Raw genomic sequence first — 22,263 nt, forward strand, 5'->3', positions numbered from 1 at the left:
ACATGAAGATTGTTTTGTTTATCAGTGGGTCATGGAGTTGTGCAGGATCCATTCAGCAGATTAATTATTTATTTTTTTATTTCAATAAATTGAACGTTTAGTCTACAAAATCACACATTAACAGAGCCCTAGGTGGTGTCTTCAAATTGCTTATTTTCTCCAACATATAATATGAAAGGCAGAAAAGCTGCAAATCATCACATGCCAATTTGATTTACAAATTGATTAATCAACAATGCTTTCAGCACAATTTAATATGTTAATATCAATAGCATGCATTTGGAAAACTGGTGATACAAGAATGAGACAGTCTCAGTGTAAATTCATTAACAACAAATTGTAAATGGCAATATTTCATGCCGCTGAACTTTTTCCTCACAGTTTGTTTTTTGGTCAGACATTTGGGTGACATTTCCCCCTCTACAAGTCTTTTTTAGATATATTGTGCTGGGGATGGTCAATGAACTCTCTGAGCATGCAATAAGCTGGCCCTGCAGAACTCTTAAGCCCTCCTCGATCAGTCACTCAATGAAACATTAGATGCTGCAGCAAAATGAATGCAGCAGGATTTAAATGAAAACACGGAAAAGACTCCCCTGTAGGAAAAAGAAGTGAGCATCTTAAGCTTACAATCGATCAGTGTAGGAGTTGGGCAAGGTTCTTTATTAACTTTGCAGAGGACCTTCCCCACAGACCTAACTGCAGACAAACACAACTGAAGCGTCAGCAGGTATAAAATGTGCTTAGATGGACTTCAGAGCTTTGTAAATACGTTAGCTTTGAGCTGGCTGTGAAGCTAATATCAGCACCTCTGGGCTGCAGAGGTCAGTGATTACCATTAATTGTCCTTTCGTCTTTACATCTGCTGCTCAGTCAACTCTACAGAAGACTTTTGCTGTCTGTCTGTCTCCTTTCTATTTTCCTTAATTAAATTTCATTGAAACTGATTCAAACAGGCTGCGGCTGCTTTTATGAAAAACGGGGCATTCTGAAACCCACTTTGATGTAATAAAGGTGCATATGTGAATAAGATCACTCGTGTTTATTTAGAAAATTGCAAACAAGACCTTTGATTCCAGGAAGCAGAAAAAAAACAATGGTGTATAAGGAAAACCAAGGAAGCGACTGTAGAAAGATCATTCAGGTTATAAGCCTTTTATGTAAAACATGCTGTGGCCCTGCGTCTGGTTATGTATAGTATCTTCCATTTGGAGTAAAAAATGGTGCACTCCAATATAACTGCCGGTGTTATTTCTGAGCCATAAAAAGAGTGATATGAACAGAGACATGCACGCACGATACATGTGAAAGATACGGCAAACAAAATTCAAGGTGTTGTTGTTGTGAGGTCCAGTTCCAAAACACCAATTTTAATACTGATTAAAAATCGTAGCTTCAAACCACTACAAATAGCACGTACTGCAGAGGCCCATCAATTAAATACACCCCCGAGGGACAGCTATAACATTGCTCAGGAGGAATGATGTGCTTTGGCTGGATGTGCAACATGGCACAATGCTAGCTAATGAAGTACACACATACTGTGTTACGAGGCCGGATGCAAGGACATGATCAGGAGAGCAATTTAAAATGCTACTGTGTGAAAACAAAGTCTGCTAAATAATCTTCATGTTATTCAATATTTAAAGTTACTACATGTTTTCATTACTCCCCCTTTGTTGATGCGTTTGCAAGGTTGAAAAAAGAAGGCTTGTGTTGATAGATTATATAACTATATTACATTGCATTATATTACTACTATATGTTGTTATTATATTTTTATATTATTAATTATATTATTGCTATATCAAGGTTATTATTATTTATTTTTATTCATTATTTTCCATTTCTATTATATTTAATAGTATAGTGTGTGTATATTACATACCGTATAATACAAATATACTACAATATATATATATATATATATATATATATATATATACACTCCACCCAGCATGGCTGTATACTACTGTACACACATATTCGCATGATTCACTAACGCAGTCTAAGTGTTCTAGTTTTTCTTAGTGTCATTATTCAAAAAGAAGACGTTTTAGTTTTGTCAAAAAGCTTGATGGCCAATTGCACATTTACTCCGACGTTGTCAGACTTGAGAAGCTCCAGTCTGACGTGACAGCCAGCTGGTGACGGCCGGGATCGCTCGCTCGCTGGGTGACCGGTGATGCTTGCTGACCCCCGCTGTCAGCTGGAAGTCTGTCAATAGACTCATGTACAAGTTTATTTCCTCAATCGTTTGTTTAAATAACAAAACACAATTATCCATTATAAGATAAACAGCAACCTGCGGTTATGTGCCTTTCGCAAAAGCTCCACAAGCGATTGCGGGCGTAACGTTAACGAGCTGGATGGATGACACACACGCACGCATGCACGCACGCACACACACACACACACACACACACAGCCAGAGGCGAGGGAGAGCAGCATCTGATAGGGCAGATAGATACGTCTCTCTTTGACATATTTTTATTTAACGAGGGTTGCATAAAACATTGCTTGCCTAAATCTGCTCAAACTTTCTTATTTACATGAACAAAACAGTTAGTTTTAAGAGTCCTGTTGTCATTCAGAAAAAAGAAAAACTGTAAATGTCATCTATCAAACTTCTATAACTTCTTCTTTTATTTTTTCTTGTAAATCCTTCCTTATCGGTTTTGTGTTTTCAGAATTCCTTATCTTATTTATGATACCTCAAATACACTGTTTGCAATCTGAGTGCATCAGCAGCATGAAAACTCTGACCTCAAAATGAAGCTCATTGAGGAGCCACGCTCCCTGATTATCCTCAGGTCTGTCTCTTGTGTGTTATCTGGCTTCATTTCCACGTCTGCTCCTCCGGCTCTTTAGTGCAGCCAAGGTGAAACGGTGCACGGAGAGAACAAGGTCTCTGACTGTCAGCTACTGAAATACATTTCAGGCCCTGCTCTGCTGCTCCACTAAAGACCTTCCGCAAGCTTTTCTAAACAAGTTTCAATTCCACAACCTTTGCCCGTGTCAGTCCAAATAAACAGATTCAAGGATGTGGCTCACACACTGAGGGGCAAGAATAAGACAGAGACAAGAAAGAAAATGTGGGGAGGGGAGGGGAGAGGAGAGGAGAGGAGAGGAGAGGAGAGGAGAGGAGAGGAGAGGAGAGGAGAGATGTTGAGGTAAGAGCTCTAGTGCATCTTATTTAGTGCAACAAATGTTCTGCTCCACTACCTCTTTCTTTCCTCTGTGACTGAAAATTGGATGTTTGGCAACAAATTAAGAGAGGCCATTGATTATATTCAATTTATAGTAGATTAGACAGCATTTTTTACTTTGCAGCTTGGCATATAAAAGAAAGCAGGGATTGAGTGCTACTGAGGGAGCGGAGACTGAAGCAGGAGAGACAATTTAAGGAGGCGGCTTACAGATCTTTCAAAGGCACCAAACGCATAATTTAAAATGTATCTCAGCAGGATTTTTTGAAGCTCAAACAGTAAGACTAGAGATCTTCCTTTGATACAGCTGATTACAATACACCTACATATTAATCATTGGATATAAGCTCCTACTTGCCGGAGGTTGTCTGAGGGTCTGGCAAATAAAAAGGGCAGCGACTCCCCTGTCTCACCACTCCTCGACCACTCACGAGGTGAAATAGGACAATCAATGCTGAGTCAATAAAAACAATAGCACTAAATCACTGTTTTCTTTGACGAATGCTAATGAGCCTTCACCGTTTGCCACACAGATACTTTAAAAATAGAAAGATTGCACTTACAGTACAGTCGATGGCTGTGTCAGGATAATGAAAGCATTTTAGCTTAATTAGCATTCTCAGGAGAGCGCTGGGGTGTCTTTGGATGCTCTACCTACAAATATCTACATTTTCATTTACAGCAGGAATTTGGAACACTGCTGTATTGGGCTGTAAGGTTTCATGTTGTTGCACACTGATCAGCACTAACTATCTGTGCTGCAGCTGCCTGTGTTCATAGGGTGATTTTTCTGCATTTAAGAAATTGAAAGCATTTGAGGCAAAATAACATTCCAGCACTTGTTTCATTTCCCATATTATTAAATTTTTTTTCCTAGCACTTTAAAATGATTTAATACTAGAGCATATATCCTGGTTACAATTTAAAAGCTAACTTTGCCCTAAGCTGCACACTGCTAAGAGACTGACTTTGTTGCATAAACAGATGAATGATGAATAGAAACCTTGTCAGGGTCATGGTTGTCTGCTGAAATGTGTCTTGCAGAGACTTAGGAAGGAGACACAGCGACACCGTGGCCAGTCCATCGCACAATAACACAGATACAGACTCTGATAGTCCTACCTTTGGGCAACTTACCATTTTCAGTATGCCTCATTTGAATGCCTTTGTGAACCAGGAAGAAACACATAATAACAAAGAGGGATTTGAATTTTTTTTATCATCACACTTACAGTAGACGTCCACCCTGATGGACTTGATGGCAGGGGATCCAAGGCCGTTTTCAGCCTTGCAGTAGTAGCGACCTCCCTGGGTCCTCAGGATCTTTGCAATGTGCAACGTCTCGTTGAACACACTGGAGTCCTGGAAGCGGTCCGACACACTGCCTGCTGTCTTGGTCCATCGGATCTGGGAAGTACAAATGGTAGAAATGATTATACTTTCCGGTCTGATACAGAGGGAGACGATCCAACAGTAGGTAGGAAGTAGATATAGGGCCCTATCTTGCACCCAGAGCAGCGCCTGATGCAAGTGTCTTTGCTAGTTTCAGACTGACGCAGTTGTCAATTTCCCATCCAGCGCCCATGTCGTTTAAACAGCAAATGCACCTGCTCCCATCTGTGTGCCCATGGGCGTGCTGGTCTTACAGGGAGGTGTGTTCAGGTGCATTCTTGGCGTATTGCTGTCTGGAGGCAGCGGAAAGTGATCACGCCATTGACCAACAAAAACCTGCTCTAAAGTCAATAACGCAGCATTTCATTGTTATTTTAACAGCGCATTAGTTAAATGCGCCTAGGCTCGTGCACACTATGCTTGTTACAAACTCAGGGACGCGCAGCAGCATAGCACACATGCAGAAGATTAAAAATTAAAATGTTACAATGTGAAATAGTTTTATGATATGATCTGCTCGCGTGTTTTCACTTCACGCACAAGCAGATCGCTTTCTTCTCCTGAAAATCTCTCCTTCCTGCTTAGCAAATCCGCCATCAGTTCATTTCATTGTTTTTATTGTCCCCGTGGGGGAATTAGGGTGCAGCAGAATTTTTTTTTGACATTTATTAATTTTTTTTTAAATAAATAAATATAACCCTGTTACTGTACAGGACCTTCATTAACTAATAAATTCATTAAGGAGTTTGATAGCCTGTGGAACAAAAGACAAGATTAAGATCATAATAGCAATGTGCCAAGGTACAACCGCGCCTGGCTTTTAAGGGAATGGGAGATGACACTCTGATTGGTTTATTGCATGTTAGGCTCAAAACAAACCTATGATTAATTAAGAACAACCCTTTTGAACCATGCACACAGACTCTTTTTTTCTGCTGTTAAACTAGCAAAAGTGGATTCGCACACGCCCTAAACGCACCTGCGCCAGGCACTTCACGCCGTGCTCTTAGATCGTTAAAATAGGGCCCTTAATGTATAAATCAAGATGTTACTATATATTTTTCAAATTAGCCAGTATTCTAATACTAGTTTGCTAATACAGGCCTTGTAAAAAACATTGAAGTGGTGCAATTACCTGCACTTTTGTTGGCAAAAACAACCTCACAGCAACGTTTTTGATCAAGAGAACAGGTAAGCATGAAGGATGTATTGAGTTTGCCTACAGAGCAAACAACATCAACAACAATGGCTGAGCAAAGAGACTTCATAAAACACATAAACCTCCATAAAACCACAACGTTTTTAAACTTCAGTTTTGAACGGATTAAACAAAGAAGACACAACACTTTAATGAGTGACATTTTATGGTGCTGGTAGGCAGATTTTGTTACCATTGGACAGAGCCAATCTAGTTTTTCCCTCTGGTTCTGGTCTTTATGCTAAGGTAAGCTAAGCGGCTGCGGCCTGTGGTTTTATATTTATCTATTAACAAACATGAGAGCTGTATTAATGTTCACATTTCCCAAAACATTAAACTATTCTCTTAAGACAGGAGAAGATCAGAAAACAGGCTTCTTTTAAATGAAAACATGGCTATAAAGAGCAGGAGGAAATTAGAAATACAGTAAAGGCCTGTTTCGAGAACAGGACACTATTCAAGAATGTGCAGAAGATTAAAATGAAGTTCTTTAACGTTTGTTATATTGTCTTGTGTATTTGACAAGATTCTGTATGTAGTGCAGTGGATAGGCAACTGTTGAACAACATCCTGTTTTAAACCAACATTGTTGTAAAGTTATTTGGTGAAATATCACAGTATAAATGAGGACTTGTGAGGTGAAAATCTTCCTCTAATCAATCCTCTAGTCTTTCCTCTATTCCACACCAAACTGACCTCGGCGTGGCCTTCTCAGCATGAGTACCTTTCACTATCTGATGAGACCCGGTTAGCCCATGGCATTGAGGTGTAATGAAAGGTGAAATAGTATTACTCTCCAACATGAGGTTATAATTGACTCTCCATCATCTCCTTCTCCTGTCCTCATTTGAGCATACAGCATGAACAGGTACTGTGACAACTCTGGCCTGGGGGGCCACACAGCCAGCACTACCGAGCATAAAGCTCCATTCAATCCCTCATCCTAAGCAAGCCATAGATGGACTGGCTTTGCCTGCAAAACCTCCCATATCTCTGTCTCGGCAAGGGGAGGAGGGGGGCTTTGAATTAGATTCCAAATTCTCCACACTGTTTTGTGATAGCATCATCTTGGATACTGATAACATCCCATTTTACAGAGATAAGATCAGATGGAACAGGGATATCACTGCATGGAGGGATGAAGATTGGGTGCTATCTTGGGAGGTAGCCGCTGTGCTGCTCTAGCTGTGGGGGTTTAACCATGACGACTCCAGCCCGAGGTTATGACAGCTTGAAGTTTGGTCATTTTCCAAACTGATTGGAGAAAGGAAATGAAAGGGTGGGTGGCCCAAAACATGATAATGGTGCACTACCAGAGGCTTTTTTTCAGAGCTCGGGGCTAGAAGATGACAAGGAGAGGAATTCACATGCAGCAAAAGTTTATCAGAGGAGTTTCAGATTCTCTGTGTTGCTCGGGGTGTTACTGTTCAGAGTGGCAGAAACAAATTAGCTACCCTGAAACTCCAAGACTGTGTGTGTGCTGTATTTCTCCCTTTCATCGACCTCTTTCTCTTTCTCTGAAAGAAAGAAAAAAAAAAAAAAAAAAAAGACAAAGCCTGTAGCTAGACCGAGCTTCTGTCCCATCCCTTTATATAGCCTTTAAGTGGATATATTACCATTAAAAATAAATGCCTTTAAATGAATACACTGCACTGAAAAGGTTTCACTTGGCCTGTTTCAAATGCATCAAGATACATTGAGAGAAAGCACTGCATTATAAAGCCCAAAGTCAGCAGTTGATCGATGCTAAAGCCCCTCTGTTAGAAAATCTGGAGCCCTATTATAACAGTTAGGGACATCATGAGTTCAGCAAAACAAGCCCCAAAGTTAAATAAGTTATGATTATAAATTAGATTGAGCAAAGTTTTCAAATTCTGTCTGTGCTCTGGATCCCCTCATGCAAATACAAAGCAAGCTGGCTTATGGCGACCTCAGCAGAATTCAATATTCCCCCAGCTTATACTCCCAGTCATTTCCTTTGCCTTTTGTGTAAAGAGCTTTGAGTTTTAGAAAAGCGCAGTATCAATAATGCATTGTTGGAGTGACACTAAGAAGTGGGTATTCAAATAACTATTCATACTTTCAAAAGGAATGTGCCGCTGTTTGTTTCACGAGGGCAGCAGACAACATTTTTGGTGAGCTTTCAACTCACCCTGAAGCTATTTTCATTCCTCTACTCCTTTGACTTTTCACATCTGAGCACCTCTACCCACAGGGGGAGTCCTGAAGTACGCATGGTGAGAACAGTTTGACCCTCTTCACTCTCCTCAGTGCAATGCAAATACTCTTGATCTGAGAGGAGGTGGCGGATTTGAGCAATATGATAATCGTTGCTCCTAGCATTCCCAGACAGCCTGGCTGAGTTTTTTGGGCTTTCTCATTCCACAGCTGAAACTCTTAAGGTGCTCACTGGAGTATACACTGGGGAATAAGTCAAACTGCCCAAGATGTACCACCGAGCCGCTGTTTTATGGAGGAAACGTATTAGTCCTGTATGTCCCTTGCAATTGTGTGCATATATTATAAGCATGAAATGTAAATGAGGTCTGGTTTCCATATTTCACCTCACATATAATAGTTTAGTTTAGGAAAAAAAGGAGTCTACTTTTTAAAAAAGCATTGAAAACATGACACCATTTAGTTCCACAGGGAAAAGCAGTGTCAACACAATAATACCGCCATTCCCTCTTAAATCAGATCTTAAAGATCAACATTTGCTTAAAAGAAAAGTAGAAGCCCGTCTCGATTAGTATCCAACTGAAAATCCTAGCAGTGTTTGAGACCACACATGCTGCGATGTCACGGCAAGAGCTAATTAAAATGCGCCCAGTGTCTGTTGTTATGCAGGGATCATATGCTGGAGCACGCGTCTTGGGTGAATCTCCCATAATGCCTGCTGTGACGTTTCCCTCTCCCTAACAACAGACTGGTTTCTAATTGCTTGCCATCTTTTCTTTTCGGCACTGATAGTGGTATGTGCCGCTCGGTGGTGCAGCCAAGTGTGGCTAAGCATGACAATCAAGCGATCAGAAGAAGCAACAGGAAGTCCAAATTACAAATTGCGAGTGCAAAGACTCTATAGGTCTATATTAGAAAATCCTGGCCCCTCGTAAAAAACTGGATGACAATGTGAAACACGCTGTAGTTAAGTCTGATATCCATATGTAACCGTTTATCCTATTAAGGGTAGGGGGGGGCTGGAGCCAATACCAGCTGACAAGGCCAGCTCGACTCACTTTTTTGGTGATTTTTTACTGTGGACAGTACCCTCTCAATTTGGTAAAGTAGTTTCTCAGCTGATCTCCATCATCATCTTCAACGCAACACTCTGTGAATTATTTCATCAGCAACCAACCAGAGAAACATCTGCACTTCGTCAACACAGTTTGCAGGTGCCATTTTTTGTTAAATCAGGGGCCAAGTGGGAAAAAACATTGCTGTTGCTATTGACGGTAGCTGGACTAGGTTAGTGCAGGATGTCCTTTGTCGTGCTAATGACAATTCTCTCTGACCAATCAGTGGTCTGCAGTGTTTTAACGCCACCTTTGAATATCGCCTCAGCTCGCTCGGTACCTCTGAGTAGGGATGGGCGATATGGACCAAAAGTCATATCCCGATATATTTTGGCTGAATATCGATATATGATATATATCCCGATATTTTTTCCGCAAAGTGAGAGCAACTGTTCAGTCAAAGTCAAAGCCAAATATGACATGTCACAAGTAGTTTCATAGAAACCGGCTATTTCAGTGAACAGTTGCAAAATCAAATGAATAAATAATAAACAGGTTTCTTCACCTGGTTCAATGCTCAGCTGTTCAAATAACAATAAAATGTAAACATAAATACTGTATAACAACAGGAGTACCTTTTTTGAAATCAAAGCTCCATAAGGTTTGTTTTAGTTTTTTCCAACGTTATAAATTGTTAAATTTTTCTTATACACATTTTCAGCGCTTATTTCTACGTCCCATATTTTCTGATATAGGGCTGTGTGATATAGAGAAAATGATATTCTTGACCAAATACCTCGATCGTTATTGCGGCGATATATTCTAGAGTTGACAGTTGGTGCTCTCGCAAAATATCTTCACACTTAGATTTTAGATAAATAATCATTAATAATAAAACAGCTAGAACAGTCTGGTAAGTTCAGAAAAGTACATCACTTCACTGTAATGCAGCCTTTAAAACCAGGAAAAGACACTTATGTCATATCACGATATTACGATATCCAAAATCTGAGACGATATCTAGTCTCATATCACGATATCGATATAATATCGATATATCGCCCAGCCCTACCTCCGAGGTATTACCCAAAAAAGTACCAAGTGCCAGGTACTATCCACTTTTGCTAATGTGTAACAAACCGAAGTGAACTGAACTGGAGTGCTTAGTGGAAATGGGACTACAGAGACAGACGATCATTCATGTTGACATGTATGGGGATTTAGTGTCAACAATGAAGCTACTGTAACCTGCAAGTCTTGGGGGGGTGGAAGGGGTGGGGGGGACATGCAAAGTCCACACAAAAGGGCCCAAGCCAGCTAATGGAACCCACTAGCTGTAAATCAACAGTGCTAACCGTGCTGCCCAGTCTTTGATATACAAATGAAAAAAAAAAAAAAAAACAGACATTTGAATATTGAATAGGAAACGCACACTGACAAACGTTTTGCCTTGGTGTTGAACTACATACGGTATGTTTGAGTGCTGCAGTTAAAGTCACTTTTAAGACATAATGACTGTGGGTGAATTGGACAGGTTGTGGTTCAAGGGGAAGCTCTGCTGCGGTGCTTCTTCTGATACTGTAGTTTGTAAGGCAAACACTGCAAAAAATTAGGAAGCTAAATCGTATTTTAAAAAGCACCATCTGCTAAAGACACCAGCACCGTAGGCTAACTGTCATGGGAGCATCCAAAACAGATCACATACTCCGATTCGCGGTATAAAACGGAATGTCCCAAGGCCCGAGGTCAGCTTATTTGTACTCGCTGACCCGTGGCGCTGCGAGTTGAATCTGGCCAGCCAATAACTGAGACAAAAAAAAGGTGTTTGCAATGTGGTGTTGCTGGCTATTGGAGCCTGTTACTCAAACAAAGTAGTGTGGACATAATGGATGGAGGCCAGGGCAAGGGGGACGGGGGCAGATGGCTTTATCATCAGGGACTCTTTGATGTCTGTTCACGACATCAAAGACAATGAACGAAGCTGGAGGACAGTGGCCATGAAAGTATGAACAGATAAAGCTGTATGCGTATGTGGTGTTCTGTTACAGAGACGAAAAGAAGAAAGACATAAGGAAAGGGTTTATTATTATCTATATATTCGATGGAGGCAGGGCTAAATCTTATATTTTTCAGTGTTGATTATTTATTAATTGTCTGATTAATTGTTTAATTCTTTCGTCTATAAAATGTCAAGAAAATCTCATGGTTTCAGAAACCTTAGGAGATATTCAATTTCCACTGATACAAAACAGCATATCTTCACATTTGAGAAGCTGTAACAGCTGATGATGCTTGGCAACTCTGCTTAATTAATGGTTGTTGACTTGGTTAACAAAATGGTAGATTAACTTCATGTCCATTGACCAACTGATTAATCAGTCGATGGATCGTCAGCAATATATGGAGAGAGATGGGAGAGAGATAGAGAGAGAGAGAGAGAGAAAGAGAGAGATGCATGTTTTTTTTAAGATTATTTTTGGGGTTTGTATTGCATTCATTGATAGGACAAATTAAGTCAGGAAAGTGGGAGAGAGAGGGGGATGACATGCAGCAAAGGGCCACAGGTTGGAACTGAACGCACGTCTGCTGCAACTAGGACTGAGCCTCTGTACATGGGGTGCACGCTCATCCTGGTGAGCTAACCAGGCTCCCCCCTTGAGAATGGCCATGTTAGTCTTTTATAGATATGGATAGTCAGGAGAAGCACCGGGAACAAAATAATATTTTTTCTTATCCTTTTTGACACAGAGCCAATTCCAGACGAATGATTTTAATTGTCAATTAATCGATCAATTAATTCCCTACTTATTCAATGAATCCTTTAATCCATAATATGTTAAAAAGGTAACCTGCTAAACATCAGAATGTTAGCATGTTGACTTTAGCTCAAAGCACCACTGTGCCTCAAAGAGCCGCTAGCACGGCTGCTGATACTTACTGTTGTTTTGTTGTTTCATAAGTGAAGCGAACAGTTAATTGATTATCGATATTGTTGTGGATTAATTCTCTGCTGATCGACAACTAAGAAAACGGACTTGCTAGTGTTTGACACAGAGATCAAAAGAAGAGAGCGAGGGGAGAAGCGCTGGCCACAGCTATGATTTTCTGTCTCATCCTTCTCCTCAGAGAGCCAAGTTCCCCAAATCCTTCCAGTGACCTCTGCACGATGCATCCATGACAATTTAACTTCATGCCCTCCGAGCCTGCCAGATGTCAGCAGTCCCAGTCTTCCTGCACAGCCCTTAGTAACACCTTGAAATGCCAAACCCATGAGGCACAGCGGGAAAAAAAAGCACATATTATACGTGTGCTGGTGACTGACAGGGACATATATTTATTTGACAATTAAATGGGAAGGCAGACAAGTGTTTCCGCTGCCATTTGTGAGTGTGTGTGTCTCTGTGTGTTAGGTCAATTCAATTCAATTTTCAATTCAATTCAATTTTATTTATAGTATCAAATCATAACAGAGTTATCTCGAGACACTTTACAGATAGAGTAGGTCTAGACCACACTCTATAATTTACAAAGCCCCAACAATTACAGTAATTTCCTCAAGAGCAAGCATTAGCAGTAGCTATTGCGACAGTGGCGAGGAAAAACTCCCTTTTAGGAAGAAACCTCGGCAGACCCAGACTCTTGGTAGGCGGTGTCCGACGGGGCCAGTTGGGGGTATGATGGCGATAATAGTTGCATTAAAGATAGTGGAACAGTGACTTTGAAGGTAGTCGTTGTAGTTCATGTCACAGCAGGACGTTGTGGGATGAAACGTGGCGCTGCAGAGCATGGGTGGGTGCAGCAGATGCAGCAGGACGCGGCCGGGCGTTTGAAGGGAATTTTTGTTTGAAGAAGAAACATAAGGACTCCGGGGAGTAAACTCCCCAGAGCTAGGTTAGTAACAAGCAGTTCTGGGACAGGATGCATATAAAAGGAAACAAATGAAAACATTGATGAGAGGCTGTACTGGCCTGCCTCCCTCTACTCACACTATATTATTGATTATATGATCAATAAATCTGATGACTACGAAGAGAAGCAGGTGGGCCGGGTTAGGCGGCCGCTGCAATTCCTCACTTCTTAACTATAAGCTTTATCAAAGAGGAGAGTTTTCAGTTTATTCTTAAATGAGGTGATGGTGTCTGCCCCCCTAACCCAGACTGGGAGCTGGTTCCACAGGAAAGGAGCCTGGTAGCTGAAGGCTCTTGCTCCCAGTCTACTTTTGGAGACTCTAGGAACCACAAGTAACTCTGCATTCTGGGAGCGTAGTGCTCTAGTGGGACAATAAGGTACTAAGAGCTGTTCTAGATAGGATGGTGCTTGACCATGTAGGGCTTTGTAGGTCAGGAGAAGGACTTTAATGTCAATCCTGAATTTCACAGGAAGCCAATGCAAAGTAGCTAAAACAGGAGAAATATGATCTCTTTTCTTAGTTCTCGTCAGAACACGTGCTGCAGCATTCTGGATCAGCTGGAAAGTCTTAAGGGACTTATTTGAGCAACCTGACAGTAGGGAATTACAATAGTCCAGCCTGGAAGTAACGAATGCATGGACTAGTTTTTCAGCATTGTTTTGAGACAGGATATTCCTAATTTTGGTAATGTTACGAAGATGAAAAAAGGCTGTTCTCAATGATTGTTTTTGATGGGCGTTAAAGGATATATCCTGATCAAAAATAACTCCTAGATATCTGACAGTAGTGCTGGAGGCTAGGACAACACCTTCCAGAGTAGCTATATCTTTAAATAATGAAGTTTGGATGTGTTTAGGGCCCAGCACAATAACTTCAGTTTTGTTACAGTTTAACATCAGAAAATTATAGGTCATCCAGGATTTTATATCTTTAATACATGCTTGAAGTTTAGCTAACTGACTTGTTTCGTCTGGTTTGATTGATAAGTATAATTGGGTGTCGTCCGCATAGCAGTGATAGTTAATTGAGTGTTTCATAATGATATTACCAAGAGGAAGCATACAGTATATAAGGAGAATAAAATTGGTCCAAGCACTGAGCCTTGTGGAACACCAGGTTTAACTTTCGCGTACTTAGAGGATTTATCATTAACATTAACAAATTGAGATCGATCAGAGAAATAAGACTTAAACCAGCTTAGTGCAATTCCTTTAATTCCGACTAAGTGTTCTAATCTCTGTAACAGGATTGTATGGTCAATAGTGTCAAAAGCAGCACTAAGATCTAATAAAACAAGTATGGAGACAAGTCCTTTGTCTGCAGCAGTTAGAACGTCGTTAGTAATTTTCACCAGTGCCGTCTCTGTGCTATGATTCTTTCTAAATCCTGATTGAAAGTCAAAATAAGCTGTTGCTATGGAGAAAATCACATAACTGTTTAGCAACTGCTTTCTCAAGGATCTTGGAGAGAAAGGGAAGGTTAGATATAGGTCTATAGTTTGCTAAGACCTCAGGATCGAGGGTGGGTTATTTCAGAAGAGGTTTTATCACAGCTACTTTAAATGACTGCGGTACATGACCGGTTAATAGAGACATATTGATCATATCTAGTAGAGAGGTGTTAACTACGCGTAATGCTTCTTTGAGTAGCCTCGTTGGGATGGGGTCTAAGAGACAGGTAGATGGCTTTGCTGAAGATACCTTTACCATAAGTTGTTGAAGGTCTATAGGAAAAAAACAGTCTAAGTATATGTCAGGTCTAGTCGTTCTTTCTAGCAGTCCTGCGTTGAAAGGTGAACCATTTGAGGGCAAAAGGTGATGAATTTTATCTCTAATTGTTATAATTTTATCATTAAAGAAGCTCATGAAGTCATCACTACTCAGAGCTAAAGGAATAGATGGCTCAGTAGAGCTGTGACTATCTGTCAGCCTGGCTACAGTGCTGAAAAGAAACCTTGGGTTGTTCTTGTTTTCTTCTATTAATGCTGAGTAATAGTCTGATCTGGCATGTCTGAGGGCCGTCCTATAGGTTTTCAGACTGTCTTGCCAGTCCAAACGAGACTCTTCCATTTTGGTGGAGCGCCATTTACTTTCAAGTTTTCGCGAGTTTTGCTTTAATTTACGAGTTTGGGAGTTATACCAAGGTGCTAGTTTCCTTTGCTTCATCTTCTTCTTTTTCAGTGGAGCAACAGAGTCTAAAGTAGTCCGTAGGCAGGCCGTAACACCATCTACACAATTGTCGATTTGAGAGGGACTAAAGTTTACATAAAGGTCCTCTGTTGTATTAAAACAAGGTAATGAGTTGAGTGCTGTTGGAATGTCTTCCTTAAATTTAGCTATAGCACTGTCAGATAGGCATCTAGTATAGTAGCTTTTATCTAATTTTGTATAATCGGGTATTAAGAATTCGAAAGTAATTAAGAAGTGGTCTGATAATAAAGGATTTTGCGGGAATACTAATACATCTTCAATTTTGATACCATATGCCAGCACGAGGTCGAGGGTGTGGTTAAAACAGTGCGTGGCCTCATGCACACTCTGACTGAAGCCAATAGAATCTAGTAGTGAGTTGAAAGCAGTAGTAAGGCTATTGCTGTCAACGTCCACATGGATATTAAAATCACCTACAATAAGTACTTTGTCTGATTTAAGGACTACACATGATAAAAACTCTGAGAATTCAGATAAAAATTCAGAATACGGACCTGGAGCTCAGTAGACAACAACAAATATAATTGGCTGTACTGATTTCCGTGTTGGATGTTGAAGATTAAGAACAAGGCTTTCAAAAGAGTTATAATTTAGTTTAGGTTTAGGATTAATTAACAGGCTTGAATCAAATATGGCTGCAACTCCCCCTCCTCGGCCTGAGCCTCTAGGAATTTGAGTATTAATACAACTGGGAGGAGTCGCTTCATTTAGACTAATATATTCTTCAGGTCGGATGCACATATGATTTTATTATTAGAAAGCCTGTTTTTTCCTCCGAGGTGAGTGGGCGTTTGTGCGCGGGGCTGACAGAGAGGCCTGTGAGGAAGCTGCTGCCTGGTTGGACACAATCCAGAGACTCCATCAGTGAGAAGGCCTGAGGGGCGTCTATGTAATTTAAGAAGTGTGCATATTGATAGACGTGAAGAATTAAACGGTGGCAAAATTGCCAACCGTGGCCCCATTTACTCTGTGGCTGGTCCTTTGTGGTGCTGATGTTGTACTTGGCACAACACTGCTGGGTCTATGTATCATCATGGGAGCTAGCAGTATCTCAGAGCCAGGGATAGAGACGGAAATCTGGACAGTAACGATGAAAAAAGCTTTTTTGTGATTTGCTAATGCAGAACTAATTAAAGCGATTTACAGTGATCGAGAAGTGTGACTTGGCCCCCTGTGATATTGTGGTGCAGATGGAAAGTGCAGTTTAAGTTATTCCTGGTATGGAAGTTGTTCAAGAAAACAAAATTGAGAATGTTATTACAGAGAGGAGAAAGTGCTTTCCCATTAATCTTAGGTGTAGATCATTGGCGGCTCCAGGGGCGGGTTTACAGGGCTTAAGCCCTGAATGTTTTCAGCAAAGCACAGAATCTTTGACTGTTCATCACGCATTGCTTTTTTTTGGTACTCAACTCCGATCAAATCTGTGTAGGTACCAATGGGTTTTAAACAAAGTGCTGACGGACAGAAAACAGAGAGCAGGCAGACCTGGTCTATGCGGAGCTGCAGGTCTATGTGTTTTCTGCACAAATGTGCCTATTCTAATGAAAAGTGAAAGCACAAGAGATGGAGGATACCTGACCTGATGATCTGACAACCCTCAGGTTATACTACGCATGGACAGCTATCTAAAGCACAGCACTGGCAGTAATGCCTGCGAGATGAATGACCGGCTGCAGTGGTGGTTGGTATTTATAGTTAAACTATTTAAACATTGCATGGTTCAATTTAAAATCTTCACTGGGTTCAACTACCATCAGTCAGTTGATTTTGAGTTTAAATTGAATGTGAGGTATTAGTAAACTCATTTATATTGCTCAAATGTGTCATTTTGTTTCAAATATATTTTATTTTCAAGAGCTAGGTCCTCAAGCATGGCATCCAGATAAATCTTTTTTTTTTTTTTTTTTTTTTTTAAAGCAAACATATATCAAAGAACTAAAGAGTGAGCAATAGAACAAGAACAGAGTGGCCCTCATCAGGAGTGTTACCTTATGTCGCATGTAGCGTACGTTATATACTGGATTTGAATTGCTTTAGTCTTTCAGGTAGGAGATTAAGGGGTGTTTTTGTCAGCTCAGTTAGCCAGAATTTTAACATTAAGCACTTCTTTCTGCTTCCAAAATAGAAAATAGAAGCATTGTTGCTACCTGCATTCTCCTCAGCCCTTCCGATATTCTGATATATAAATAATACTTTGTCAGGTTCTGCCCCCACCTAACAAAACCGTTGAAAACAATCTAAATCAAATGTGTCACTTTGAAATATCACGAACACCGGCTCTCTTTTTTTAGAGGAACCAAAGTTTCAGTAACATCTTAGCTTATACGAATGTTATCTTCCTGACATCTGTAAATCATGTAGCATTAATGCTTAAGATAAGATCATTTGTGCCGAAGATGTTTAGTGTACATAGTTTGACTAACCCCAACCCACTTGATCAAGAGTTATTGCTGTTTGGGTCTCTCTAACATGGACATTATTTATACTGTGCAAACACAGCAAAGCCAAAAGATTTGAGTTGTGCTGTCAACAGACGGAAAGAGAGGACAGAATCTCAAGGGAAGTTTTAAAATGGATTATCACACACAGTGTAGCATATTACCTTTTGATTATTTTCTATACTTTTTCATGGGATTTATTCAGAAAATCTATCAGATTTATAGTAACAAAACAAAATATATTTTTAAAATCTGAAAAAAAATTTGCAAAAACATATAGAAAACATTTTTGCCACACACACACACACACACACACACACACACACAGAGTTCATACTATCTAATAAAAAAGATGTCCCTATCAAAGGTGAAAGCAAACCTATGCCCACATCTTTAATTATGACAGAACACACTGAGAATGCACTACAGCCTTTGCAAAGAGCACTGCTTACGTTTCCCCATGTATGCCGTTAGAAGATGAAGAAACTCAACTCAATTAAAATGTGGAAATTTGGGGGCGAAGAAAGATTCAGAACATGTTCTGAGAATTAATATTTAACTCCAATGAAAGGATGAGCTGTTAAGGCTGTATTCACGTAATGTGTGTGTGTGTTTCCGAGGAGGTCGCATACCCTTGTGTTTTTCCACCAACATTACAAAACCAGCCGTAGGACTACTGCCACCCCAGATAACCTCGCCGGCTTCCGAAACCACTCAGAATGAGTGTCATTGCCCCCGTGGTCCCATGCCACTACCAGAGGGGGACAAAGCTGACACATCCAAAGTCCAGGGAGACACAGCCGAGACCCTTTGCGCCAGGGGATCTGCGTGAGTCTCATAATGACTCGGTTTCAAAGGAGATCCTGCCTCTCCTGCAACACAGCCATGCCGGGCTTTTGATCTCCCACTCTCTTCTCCCCCGCCCATCCCCTTGCTCTGCTCTGGTTTCCAGAAAGTCTAATTAATAGGAAAGACAGAGATGATGAGTACGAAGTTGTCCCCCTGACAACAAGCGGAGATGAACGGTGTGCCTGAGCCTCTCGCTAATTGAAGAGGTCTCACCTTTTCAATTGAAATATAAAAATCAATATGCTCTTTTGCCTTGGCATCCAGAGGGGAAGTGTACGAGCTAATCGCCCCGTCTATGAATCAAAAGGGGAATTATATTAATTTGCGTAAATAAGCCCAGTTCTGTGCGGCGATAGTGCTGAATTCGTTTATCAAGCAAATTGGAAACAACATTCGATAAATGTTCAAAAGGTTAGGGTGTGAAAATCCTGCCCAGATTAATATGAGATGGAAATGTGATGGTCAGGTCATTTGTAGCAGAGCTGACATTTATACTTGCGTGGATCAAGTTAGTTGGTATTTTTGTTGAAACAAGCAGATGAAATCGTGTTTCTGCTTTTGTCTTACTTATCTTAACACATCTTTTTTTATATACCTACTTCTTAAATTTGAATGAGAACAGCAATAAGTAGAAGGCACAACAAGAACAAACGAACAGCCTATTTTCTTCAGTAAAAGATGGAAGCTTTTTAATTAGTTCAGATAACAACAGCAAATAAAAAGAGTTTGAGGAAAAACTCTTTCTCAGATGCTGAGGACTAGAGCTTCGTTCGGGCCCAAAAAATCAAGCCCGACCCAGCCCGAGCCCGTGCACGTTGTGTCCGAGCCCGGCCCGGCCCGGCACCACACATTAACTGGAATTATGAGCCCGAGCCCGATTTCAACCCAACACTTTTTTAATCCGTGGGCCGTTATAACTGACGTTCTCAACTACAATTCAGAGTTGTTTGAACTGCAAAAATCTGTTTAAAATGATCTTAATGAATAATGCAACAGGAGCGAAGCATGTAAACTGCGCTGTTTGTTTATTCAGAATGGAACGGATCGCAAATGGATCTGAATGAAGAAAAGTAAAAAACTCAACGTATTTCTCTGTGAGGGCTTGCCGGCTTGCCTCGCCCTCAGGGGGAGCCTACGCTTGGAGAAGTAACAAAAGAGGACGTTGAAGGCTGACTATCATCTTTTCTGCCTTGGCGAGCCTGCTTCATGTGTCTGTTCATCATCCACGTCCCCGTTTTATTTGCTGTCATAGGCGAACAGCGGCCGCACTTAATGCACTCAACAAAGCCGACACATATGTTGTCACTTACCACGACTTGTTTAAAATGGTTCCATACCTCCGACTTTCCTCCAAACCTGCTCAAAAGGTAATTCTCCCGTTTTTCTTTTTTTCTTTACATCCTCAAGCTCCATGTCGCACTTAAGCTCCACAATACAGCCCGCAGCCCCGGTGTGATGCGTGCGAGAGGAGGAGACTCCGCGCATGACACATGTTGCATTTTGTAACTGTAGTCCAACTTGTGTAACTTTTTGGACACATTTGTTACTTTGGCCTAAATAGATAATAGTTCTGATTATGGCATAGCTTTCTCCCACCCAATTAGGCTAAAGTAATGATTAAAAAAAACACAAATGCTTGATCAAGGGTCCGGCCCGAGGATAGTGGCGGAAAATAACGGCCCGGCCCGGCCCGAAGTCGGGTCGGCCTCGGGTCGGGCTCGGGCTCGGGCAGAGAATCTAAACTCTACCGAGGACCCACTTTTCACTGTGTCCTTCTTCTGGCACGTTACGTTACTGTTTTGGCAGATGTTTCGCCTGTTTTGTTTCCGCATTCTCATTAGACTCGGAAGCTTTCATTATCACCATGCAGGTGCACAATGCAACCTAAACCGTCAATAATTAAAGGATTAAACTTTTAAGCTGGTTTAGTGCAGAGGTACGTGGTGTGCCACTCAATGGCGCGAATACAGAATTAAAATAAAAGCTGCTGAAGGAGAGTAAAGAAAGGAGAAACAGGCAGGAAGGGGAGACGGGCTACAAAATTAGCATCTTGTCCCATGATTCCCTCGTGTAGCTATTTTATCCCGCGCTGTCAGTAAAGGGCGGACGAAAAGGTAGCGAGTTCCTAACCTGTGGTCGAGGATGCCCCGTCACCAGACAGGTGAGCTCCAGGGTCTCTCCCTCTCGGATGGTGTAGACTCTCTCCGTGTGCCTCTCCTCCTCAACGTTACAGGCATGCCCTGAGTGTATGATGCGGACGGTCGGAGGTGCTGTGGAGGGAAAAAAAAACACAAAGTGTCTTAGCATTCTGGTTATTTCAGAAGGAATGAGTAGTTCAGCATGTTGGGGCCACATCTGTACTGCACACAAGGGGGCCAGGGGTATTTGTACAAAAAAACACATTGCGATTGACACATTTTACTTTTTTGGCATTCACTTTGGTTTAGCTTTTTAAACATTGCAAGTGTATGAAATACAAAGTCGAGGGGAAGCTACTTTGGAAAAATGATTCACTGCTTATGTTTATATTTTTATTTGAAGTAACTTGTGAGAGTATCACTTTCACAGACGTGGTACTGGTAGGCCTTGTGCTGCCGAGCGTGTTGTCAAAAAGTGATTCAAAAATGGTGTAAGAGAGGTTTTACGTCTCTTTTTTATTCTTCAGCGAATCTTACACATGTCAAGCATGTTTTCTTAAGTAAGCGGCATTAGTTTGTGCTCAAGATGAACACTCTTTTTTATTGACACTAACAATGATGAAACATTAAAAAAGCAACAATTTTTACTGTATTTATCTATGCATACGTATGTAAACTGGTAGCATAACTGAAAAATCATGCTACTAGTTTGCACTACAAAGTAATTTAAGCAGACTACATTATTATGCAACCTGAGCATGCATCTTAAAGGCATAATGCACATTTTAATAGATTGTTCTAATTGAAGAAAAAAAAGTAAACTAATTAAATTCTAAATTAATTAACAGGTCTTTTAATACAATGACAACACATCTAAGTTAATGTTGAGATAAATGCTAGTTGCCTCATGCTACTTCAGCAGTATTCTTATGATATGAGGTGTCAAAAACCCACAAATTGTTTTATATTTCAATTATTTCTATTTTAAGTCAATATTTCACATTGTGACCCTCTACAGTACAGTATCTGCAGACCTTTACTGATGCACCTTGGCCCCAGTCACACTATCTAAATTACAGTTTGGAGAAAAGAGATTCAGTAGCCATGACAACATGCGGTTACCAATCAGTATCACTCCATTTGGATTCAAAGTGACACTCAGTTTGCATCTTAACCAAATTACTCAGTGTAAGTAGCAATCATTCAAATGCAGTGTCAAGTAGATGGCCAACTGTGTACAAACTGATGGTAGGCTGCAAAACAAGTAATTTCTCTTATTCTGTCTCCTTATCCTCCTCCCTTATTCACTTTGGGAAAATATCTGAATAAAATTACAACTCTGTGTAATTACATGCCAGAAGGGTTTCATTACAAAACCTTGCACATGTAAACACAGTATGAAAAAGAAAATGAGCTCAAATGAATCAGTCATGACTCAACGCATTATCATTTTGTAAGTAAATGTCTTAAGGTCTAATCTAAAGAAAATTCAATTTTAACCTAGAATATTCTCAACTGTCATTCGACCATAAGGAGAGTGGGCGTCCATACTTAAATTGGTGGATCTGAACAGGACTCATTATTTAACACATCATTACTTAATGTAATACAATTAGGGATATAAAAATGCCAGAAACTGCGATATGTATGTGCGTGTCTATGTGCAAATTAAACTCACTATTCAGC

General features: G+C 40.6%; 1 protein-coding gene across 1 annotated transcript in view; it reads right to left on the bottom strand.

Moving 5' to 3' along the window:
• The window catches only part of LOC114573011 (MAM domain-containing glycosylphosphatidylinositol anchor protein 2), a 186,936-nt gene that overhangs the window by 110,829 nt on the left and 53,844 nt on the right, over nt 1–22,263 (bottom strand). The window contains exons 2-3 of the mRNA XM_028604875.1: nt 20,570–20,709; nt 4,442–4,616 (exon numbers count right to left, since the gene is read on the bottom strand). Of these exons, the coding sequence (XP_028460676.1) occupies nt 4,442–4,616; nt 20,570–20,709 (315 nt within the window). The remainder of the gene's footprint in view (nt 1–4,441; nt 4,617–20,569; nt 20,710–22,263) is intronic.

Source organism: Perca flavescens, chromosome 18 (genome assembly GCF_004354835.1).
Source record: "Perca flavescens isolate YP-PL-M2 chromosome 18, PFLA_1.0, whole genome shotgun sequence".
In the NCBI taxonomy this organism is placed as follows: domain Eukaryota; kingdom Metazoa; phylum Chordata; class Actinopteri; order Perciformes; family Percidae; genus Perca; species Perca flavescens.